Below are 10373 nucleotides of genomic sequence, written 5' to 3' on the forward strand. Positions count from 1 at the left end.
CTACATTGTGTTGTTTTTTTGCTTTTTTGCAAATAGAAGTGTCCAAATTCAGCATCACTGAAACTCAGACTGCTTTAAGGCTTCTCTATTTTACGTTGGAATGTGTTAACAAAATCTATGTTTCTATGACATTATTTCCCTAAAACAGAATGAAAAGATAATTATGGAACATCAAGAAAAAACCAACAGACTTCAAAGACGCCTGAGTCAGGCAGAACAAAGAGCAGCTTCAGCCTCTCAGCAGGTAGAGAATAAGTTCATTACTGTTAGATGAATACAGTAGTCTAAGTGGGACAAGAATAAGAAAAACGGTTTAAAAATTCCTAGAGAAGAAGTGTTTTTTTATTTGCTTAAACTAATTAAAATTAGGCACCTTAATTGACACTGAAAACTAGTGGACTGACTTGGAGAAATAAAGAATTTTGGAACATTTCAGATTATTTGTTCCAAACACATATTCTATAATAGATAATATGAGTTGTCTACAGAAGCTAACATTTGAGTGACTATGAAATTGGAATGTCTTCTAACCTAAAGTGTGAAGCTATCACATGTAAAAACTTAAGATTAGGTAATTTTAAAAATATCTCAATAACATGTGTTAATATTTTGTTGGTTTTGTTCTTTTTAAAGTAGGGAAAAAATGGCCTTCAGAAGGGCAACTTCATTTGTTCTAGATATACAAATACACTTAAAGTAATCACTGAGATGATAGAAACATGATTAGGAAATCTCAGAGACCATTACAAATTAAGTAATTTCATCTACAGGACAACATTTGTTTTGAAGTAGATATCTAAGTGACATTCCCCTGTGATAGATAGTAGCCAAGATTTTAGGAATTAATTTCAAAACCCTTACTTGATAACTATCATTTCTGCTAGCTCTCATCTTATATCTCTCCTCTCCTTCATGGCTAAACTCCTTGAGACAGCTGTCTACACTTAATGTCTCCACTTCCTCTCCTCTTATTCTCTTCTAAAACTTCCACAGTCTAACTTCTAGACTTATCATTCAACTGAAATTGCCCTTTCCAAAGGTACCAGTGATCTCTTAATAGCTAAATCTAATGGCCTTTTCTCAGTCTTCATCTTTCTTAATCTCTCTACAGCATTTGATACCATTGATCATTTTCTCATCTGGGACACTTTAAGCCCTCATGGTTTTCATGACTTTACTCTCTCCTAGTTCTCCTATCTGTCCAACTGCTCCTTCTTTCGCTCCTTAGATAGTTCTTCATTCATTCTATGCCAAGTAACTCTAGGCCATTGGCTCTCTCCTAGGCCCTCTTCTCTTTTCCCTTGATACTTTTTCATTTGGTCATGTCATCATCTTCCATGGGTTAAATTATCATCTCTGTTTAGATGATTCTCAATCTCTGTATCCATCCCTAGAGTCTCTTCTAAGCCTGTCATGCATCAACAATTGTCTTTTGTATATCTATCACTTGATATCCTGTAGATATTTTAAAATTAGCCCGTCCAAAACAAAACTCCTTATCTTTTCCCCTAAACAAGGTGTAGGGAATCCCCCAAAGGATTCCTTCTGTGAAGTTTGGATTCAGAGGACTGCACTTAAGGACCTAGGGGGCCACAGGTGGCATTGAGGCCACAGGTTCCCCACCCATGCACCAAACCTTCCCCTCTTCCAAACTTTCATATCATTGTTGAAGACACCACCATCTTCCTAGTTGGCCATGCTTGCAATTTTGATGTCATACTCATCTTCTCACTCTTACTCACCACATATATCCAATTTGTTGCCAAAATTTATTGTTTTTACCTTCACAATATAGCCTCATGTATGCCTTCTTGTCTGCACTCAGCAACCCACCATGCTACAGGTCCTCTTCATTTCTCCCCTGGATAATCACAATAGGCGTCCTAGCCTCAAGTGTCTCCTCACTGCAATCTATCTATATTCCACTTAGCTATCAAGATTATTTTTCTAAAATGTACTTCTGTCCAAGTCACCCCTCTGCTCAGTGAATTCCAGTGGCTTCCTATCACCTCTAATATCAACTATGGTCTCCTGTTTGACATTTAAAGATTTTTATAACTTGGTTTTTTCCTTTATCATCTTATGTTTTACTCCCCATCACACAATCTGTGATCCAGCCACACTGGCCTATTTGTGTGTGTTATGACTCCATATCCCATCTCTTTGCTTTGTGTCAGTTGTTCTCCATGACTGGAATTTTTGGCCCCTTCTCCTATTTCTGTTACTTTCCCTGACTCCCCTTGAGACTCAGCTCAAATTCACCTTCTGAAAAAGATCTTTCCCTTTTCCCTCAATTGTTAATACCTTCTCTTCTCAGATTTACCTCCATCTATTCTGTATTTATCTTCCATGCAATTAATTTTTTACATTGTCCCTGGCATTAGAATGCAAACTCTTCACTGTCAGACATTTTTTTCTTTTTTTGTATCATTCTTGGCACTTAGATCTTAAATGCTTATTAATGAATTAACAGGATCAGTGTTGGGTAGTTCGTTGTCATAAGCTCAGTAATTATCAGGGTATGATGGAGTATAATAGTCAAAAGTAAATAAATAAGTTTCAAAAACTAAGTTACATATTTTGTAATTTGTACTGGTTCTTGGAAGATATAAATCCATACCTAAGAAGTCGTCAGTATTTTCTGTGGATTCCTTTTCTTGGGCCATTTCTTACATAATGCTTTTCCTTGGAGTAGAAGTAAATAAAACTTTGTTCCTTGTCATTCTTGTCACATTATAAAAGTTCCTACAGTTTAAAGAATCGTTTACTTTCATTATGGAGTGGCTTACAATAAAGGTTGGTACCTGAATTACTATCCTAACTTCTTAAATAGCTTCCCCATTACTGGAGGTCCTCCAGCAAAGATTGGATGACCACTTGTCTGCTATGTCTAATGCATATTTATTCTGAGATGGTGTGGACCAGATGGCTGTTTCCAGTTCTGAGATTCTGTGAGTCTAAGGACTGTGTTGAAAAAAGATAACCTATTTAGCACTGTTATCTTCAATTCTATGGGAAAAGGATATACTAGAAAAATCATTGTAATAAATCATATTTATGTATTTTTCCTTAGATTAACTCTCTTAAGAGTATGGTAGTGTAAGAATTACAAATGAGAAAACTATGTTTCATAAAAATTAAGTAAGTTGCACATAGTCACAAATGTTAGAATTTGAATTCAAATTCAGGTCTCTTGATTCAAAGTCACGTTCTTTCCACTATACTACTCTGCCTCTCTACTAACTTATAGAATAAAATGGTCATATTAATTTTATTTCCTGCCCCATGGCAATACTGTTATTTCTCTTCAAATGTCCAGAACTAAAAATTCCAACATTTTCCTTGTAGAAGTCTTTATATTGTTCTATCAAAATCCTAGTCTATGAGAGTAAGGTTTGGTTTTCTTGAAACTTAACAGCTTAAGCTTATTAGTACTACTGGTAAGGATAAAAAGTAGTTTATCTATATCTTCTTTATAATAATAGTGCTTCCTTGGAAACAACTAAATTAAGTCTTTTTCTGCATTAAAAAATCTAGGTCCTTTCATTTTTATATTCCTTTTCCCAGACATATATACATGTGTATTTTTTTTCCTGAACACTCAATTCCAGATATTCTATATTCCTCTTAAAAAAAAAAAACTTAGACATAATATCCTGAATAAAGAACTTGCAGTTGATAGATTGGAAGGTTTAAAGGATTGTTTAACATCCTGGAGTCTTATTGACATAGCAAAGGATCATATTAGCCCTTTCAATAATAGCCCCACATTTTTTACTCATATTTAGTTTGTAGTCTAGGTAGTTTAGGTCATTTGTTGTAATCTATGTTTTTGAGGTTCATGGTGTATCACCCTTCATTATTGAATGACTTCTTACTTTTGAGAAGTGTTTCTCTAATTTATAAAACATTTCACATTCTAAAGCCATGGAATATAAGACTTCTAACAAAAGACCTTAATAGATATTGACTCTTAAGTCTTTGGTCCATTTTCTTTTCTGTTATTCTGCTAAACTAAAACTTTCATTGGAAAAAAAGAACAGCTTACTGATTGTTTGTTTTAATTGCAGCTCAGTGTGATTACAGTACAGAGAAGAAAAGCAGCCTCCATGATGGATCTGGAAAATATTTAAAAATATGCCATCGTTCATTCACATCCTTTTAGAGTTGGGAAAGCTGTCAGAGTAGCTGTATATTGGAATGGGAAAGCCTGAAGCATATGCTTAGGCTTGTGTCATTGTACATAAGCAGTTTCCTATTTGGGGGGATGGGAAAGCCAAACAGTGACATCTTCACAGTAAGTAAAGGAAATAGACTACAAAAACATAGTCCCCTAATGAACTTCAGTGGAGAATAAAGCCATCTCAGAAGAGTTCATTCATTTCATGAAACTGTATATTTGTTTACTTGCCTTTTTCCCCTCTAAAAATCCAAAGTGTTATTTATAACTCTAATCATGAAAAAATGATATTGAGAAAATGCTAGAAGCTTAATACTTCTACCTTCAAGAATTTCTGGACTTCACAACTGATCATAACTTCTAATCAATTTTCATATTTCCTAAATGTCCATTTTCTATAGTGAACTCTTCGAATTGTAATAAATTTTCCTTTTTCTAAAATGATGCTGTCATACATCTTGATATGTAATTGGGATAATTTTGTTATAGTTCTGACTCATTTCTGGTATTTCTAGGACTTGCCTTGGGATTTTTAGGATTTGTGACTGTTATCCAAAGGAATAGTGATCAATTGAGCTCATGTTCTAAAATGACTTAATCGTTTAAATTTCAGTTATGTTGATATTTAAAACCTTTGCATTTCTTATTCCATTTACTACTTTGTAATTGTTCTAGGATTCTGTTTTTATCGAAGTACTTCCTGGTTACTATATTTCTGAAAGTTCATACATTTTCATTTGCAGTTTGGTAACACTGCAAGTTATACAGTGAGACACCAGAATTGATATTGCTATATCACTTCAGTTTTCATAGATCTTAGGTTATATTTTGTATCTAAACAAAATAAGCATTCTGAATCCTTTAAATCAATCACTTTGGCCTTATAACTCTGAAAATGGATTGGCATAAAATGTCATAAGAGAAATTAGATTGCCTACTCGATGTAACAGAAAGAACATGCCTAAACCATTCACAAAACCTGACATTGGTCTAAGTTTTGGATTGGGAGTTTGAATTCTAAATCCAGATATGCTGTCTTTCTTTTCTTCTTAGTTTTCACCCTTCTGATGCCTGTTTTCCCTATTGGTATTTCTAAAAACTTGTTTTGAAATCATAAATTCTGCTTTTATTCTCACAATAACATTTATTTTGTATACTCCTTTCAGAAAGAGGAGACGATGAGGATACTAACAGGAGAGAGAAAAAGGAAATGAAATGAAAATGAAATGGAGACACACAAATAGTTCATTTTATTTATTCATGTTACTTTATTGTGTCTCCCTCAATGAAGAAAGAAGATATGATTCCCTCCTTTTCCTCTATATATGAATAATCAGATCAGAATAACCAGCAGACTTCTGAATAATCTCCCTCCTGAAGCCACATGATATTTCTACACTAAGTATGAAATATCTTATTTATCTATATGCCATCCATCAAATGTTGGCAGTAATATGTACATTTCACAAACATCACGTGCTGTCAGGCCAAGAAACAGTGGGAAAACAATTCCTATGTTTTACTGTAAAATCTAATTTTGAACTGTGACACATTTTTTCTCCTTACTAGCAAGTCACTGGTGAGCCATTTTTCTAAATTCACATTTGACAATGATTGTTATCTATCTAGCTAGCTATCTTATCTATATATTTGACAATTTTAAAAAATTAAATCAAAGATGCCATACAGAGACGTACTCATAGCCTCTGTCCTTACAGACCTATTGGGATTTATAGCATTTGTGGCAGTTAGCATTAGAGTTGCTGCTTCTTGGCACATGTAAGTACTTAATAAATGTTTGTGGATTGATAAGTTGTTTCATCCTGGTAAGCTGGGTGATGAATTAGAAAGAATATTGGCCTGCAAGTCAGAAATCCTAGAACTGAGTCTTAGATCCTTCTTCTCTTCCCTCCCCCCAAGAACTTTGTGACCTGCGACCTTGAAAAGTCACTTAACTTTTCTGAACCTCCTACAGCACAGACATCATCCAGTGAAGCAACACCTGTGGAGAAGGGCCAGCCATATTTATCAACATCAGACCTCCCTCTACCTGCAGGGCAGACAAGACCTGTATAGCTGAAGCAAACGGGCACTCTGAAAGAGATGGGAAACACATCGGGCAGGCAGACAGGCAGACAGATAACACTTGTTATGTGCCAGAACTGTGCTAAGTGCTTAATATATAAATAGAAGCAAAAAAAAAAGTGTCTGTGCTCTAGGAGCTTATTTTCTAATAAGAGAAAAAAACACATCAAAAGAAACTGAAAAATTGGGTGAAAAATCAAAAACATAGCCGAGGAGGGGAAGGAAGCATTGCCAAGCCTAGCCCCAAAATAGAGACTCCTAAAATATGAGAAGGGAACTGGGATGGAAGAGGGATGTTTCGAGATGAGAAGGCAGCTGAGTCATGGTACCAAGTCCAGAGAGTCAGAAGCACATTCAGGCAAGCTAAACCACCACATCACGCTACTGACAAACTGCCATCAACAAACAGCTGCTGTAAGGCGCTGCCTCCTTGACAGCCACATCTACTGAAGATCCATAAAAGAATGTTCTTGTCACCAAAGTCCTTGACACTGTCAAATGGTTCAGCATCAGAACTGGATGTGGCTTATTAATCAGTGGAAATGACATTAAAGAAGATGCATTACCATCTGCTTTGCTGTACCCTAAAAACCATGGGCCATTTCCATCTGACTCGCAACTGAAACCACCTATATATGATGTCTTCTCCAATAAAATGTGAGCTCCTTGAGAGTAGGAACTGTCTCTGCTTTTCTGTTTGTATTCCTCATCTTAGTACAGTGCTAGTAATAAGCACTTAATAAATGCTTTTTCATCTATTCATTCATCTGAAAAATAAAGGTAATAATTGCCCTCTCTATCTACCTACTAGAATTATTTCAGTGAACACATAGGATTATGTATGTGAAAGTACTTTGGAAACTATTGTTATTTGTAACAGTAATAAACAATAACAACAGATATGTAATATATAATAGCCAACAACTTGGCCATAAATACCCATTTTACCCCAGACATCAGCACCATTGTGATCATTTCACAAGCAGACATCCTGCTATGTTGTGTAGCTACATCTAGTTCAACATTTTATTTGAATTAACTACTTATAAAGGACATATAACTGAAAGAACTGACTTGTATTTATCTTGGCATTCGTGATATGAATTAATCCAAAAGAAAAAAAAGGTTATAGCAAAATGAAAGAATGGCTCGCAGTATCATTATGGAGAGGCAAAGAAACTGACAGAATTAGTTTTGTCATTTCCAGAGGCAACAGGAAATATTTCATGGCACATTTGGACATCTCATATTATAGTACTCATGAGAAGTATTAGTGAAAATTATTGCAGCTTACACATCAATATCTACAGAGAATGAGGTAAAGAAATTCTTCTGAGAACTTGATAAGATCTTCCAAATTAAATAAAAATATTTTGATACCTGGTGATTTCAATACAATTGTTATAGTATGTGTAGATGGTAAGAAATATAATGAAAAAAATATAACATAGATGTAAGGAATGAGAAGCCAAAAGACTGTACAATATACAGAAACCTCATGTCCATATATCACTCATGCTTTAAAAAAAGAAATAGAAGTCAGTAGATATGGTGAGCCACTAACAACATAACAAAAAATTAAAGTAATTATCTTTTAATAGCCAGGAAGCAGTTTATTACTGATGTGGAAGTCATTTCTGAATTGTCTGTGTATAGTTAAACCATCAATGTTACAGGAAAGGTCAAAATTAATAGAAAACTAGAAGGATGAAAACCAAATATATAGTATGCATTTGAAAAAACTCAATCTGTCTTATTCAAATTTTTATGATGAAAAGCAATACACATGAAAGAAAGGATATAGACACAGAATATATTGCTTCATAAGTTTGTTGTGTTTCTTTAGGGGAGGAAGGGGGGAGATTAGAGTTTAGTGTGACCCATGATTTCAGTGATATATATAGCAAATCTCTTCTACCAATGCAGATCAGCAAGTCTTCTACACTTATAAATATAAGAAAGTTGCTTGAGATGCTGAGAAGTTATCTAGGATTTCAGAGTATAACTTGAATTCATTTTCCTAACTCCAGGGTCAGCCTTAAAGCTGCTTTGCCAAACTGCCTCTCAGAAGTTTAACCAATGTAAACATTTTTGTTAAATATTTTTATTGATATTTTCTGTTTCTTACATCAGCATGGTTATCTCAAGTACTCCTTTCTCTCCTTCTCCCCAAGAGCTCTACCATATAAAAGTAGGATTTTTTTTTGAGAAAAAAAAAAATAGCACAACTGACCAGTACATTGAAAAAGTTCAAAAACATGCACAATAGAATACCTGTGGACCTCCTTCCTCCATAAATGGTTAAGTTGGAGGTATCTTCTCATATCTCTTTATTCAAATCCTGTTTGAGTTTATAATTTTTTGATGTTTACTTTTGATTTCATACTGTCTAGTTACTCTTTTCATTTACATTTTGTAGCTACCTAGTATACTGTTTTCTTGCTTCAGCTTCACTTTGTATCATTTCATATAGATCTTTCCATGCTTTTCTTATTTATTACACATATCATTTCCTACAACACAGTAATATTCCATTATATTCATGTACCATAATTTGTTTAGCTATTCCCCAATTGGTGGATATCTATTTTTTTTCCAATTCTTAACTAGCACAAAAAGTGCTGCTATAAATATTTTAGAGGACATTGAGACTTTCTTCTTGTTGATGGCTTCTTTTTGGATATGAATCCAATAATGGAGTCTCCAGTTCAAAAGGTGTAGACATTTTACTGACTTTATTTGCATAATTCTAAAGTGCTTTCCAAAATGGTGGTTCCATTTTACAATTCCAGCAACAATGTATTTCTATACCCATCCTTCTACAAACCCTCCATTTTGTTGGTTTTTTCCCCCCAATTTGCAGGGTGTGAATTGAAACTTCAGGTTCGTTTTGATTTTTATTTGTTTTATTATTGGTGATTTGGAGCATTTTTTTATGTGGTTGTGAATATACTTTGCAGTTCTTTTGAGAACTGTTTGTTCATATCCTTTGAACATTTACATATTCAGAAATATATATGTATACACATATGTGTGCACATATATACACATACATACACACACATAAGTATTTTTTTTCCTATTTGACCACTTCCCTTCTTATCCAAGATGAATTGATATTATTTGTGCAGAAGCTTTTGGTTACTAGTAATCAGTTATCTATTTTACCTTTTGTAATTGCCTCTATCTCTTGTTTGGTTAAAAATATATCTTCTACCCGTGGCTGAGAGAGGTATATTTCTCTTCTAATTTTGTTTAAAAAATTATTTATTTTTAGTTTTCAACAATCACTTTCACAAGATTTTGAGTTCCAAATTTTCTCCCCATCTCATCACTCCCCCCATCCCAAGATGGCATGCATTCTAAAAACCCCTTCCCCTAATCTGCCCTCCCTTCTATCTCTCTCCCTTCTCTTATCCATTTCCCCTTCTATTTTCCTGTAGGGCAGGATAGATTTCTATACCACATTGCCTGTATATCTATCTTATCCCAGTTGCATGTGAAAACAATTTTTAACATTTCTTTTTAAAACTTTGGGTTCCAAATTTTCTCCCTCCCTCCCCACCCACCCTCATTGAGAAGGCATGCAACTTGATACAGGTTATACATGTGTCATGCAAAATGCTTCCATAGTAGTCATGCTGTGGAAAACTAACTATATTTCCCTAATCCTATCCCACCCCTCTTTTATTCTGTTCTCTCTTTTGACCCTGTCCCTCCTTAGAAATGTTTGCTTCTGATTACCCCCTCCTCCAATCGCTGTCCCCTCTGCCATCTCCATGCTGTCTTATCCCCCTTACCCCCATTTACCCAGTTGAGTCTGTGTTATTCACTCCTTAAGCCAAACCTGATGAGAGTAAGATTCACTCATTCCCTCCATTTCCCCTCCACTGTAAAAGCCTTTTCTTGTCTGTTTCATGTGAGATAATTTATTCCATGCTACCTCTCCCTTTCTCATTCTCCCAGTATAATCCTCTTTCACCCCTTAATTTTATGCTCCAGATATCACCCCTTCATCATCAATTCACTCTGTGCCCTCTATTGATCGATCCTATCTATATGTATGTGTGTGCGTGTCTGTGTGTGTGTATACACATAATTTTTCCCC

General features: G+C 34.8%; 1 protein-coding gene across 2 annotated transcripts in view; it reads left to right on the forward strand.

Moving 5' to 3' along the window:
- Nucleotides 1-7064, forward strand: part of SCLT1 (sodium channel and clathrin linker 1) — a 254552-nt gene extending 247488 nt beyond the window's left edge. For both annotated transcript variants that reach the window (XM_020974031.2, XM_020974034.2), the window contains 2 exons: nt 149-244; nt 4071-7064. In XM_020974031.2, coding sequence (XP_020829690.1) covers nt 149-244; nt 4071-4133 — 159 coding nt within the window. In that variant the 3' untranslated portion in view covers nt 4134-7064. The remainder of the gene's footprint in view (nt 1-148; nt 245-4070) is intronic.
- Nucleotides 7065-10373: the final 3309 nt, after the last annotated feature.

The sequence above is a fragment of the Phascolarctos cinereus genome, unplaced genomic scaffold (genome assembly GCF_003287225.1).
Source record: "Phascolarctos cinereus isolate Bilbo 61053 unplaced genomic scaffold, phaCin_HiC Scaffold_9;HRSCAF=440, whole genome shotgun sequence".
Lineage (NCBI taxonomy): Eukaryota > Metazoa > Chordata > Mammalia > Diprotodontia > Phascolarctidae > Phascolarctos > Phascolarctos cinereus.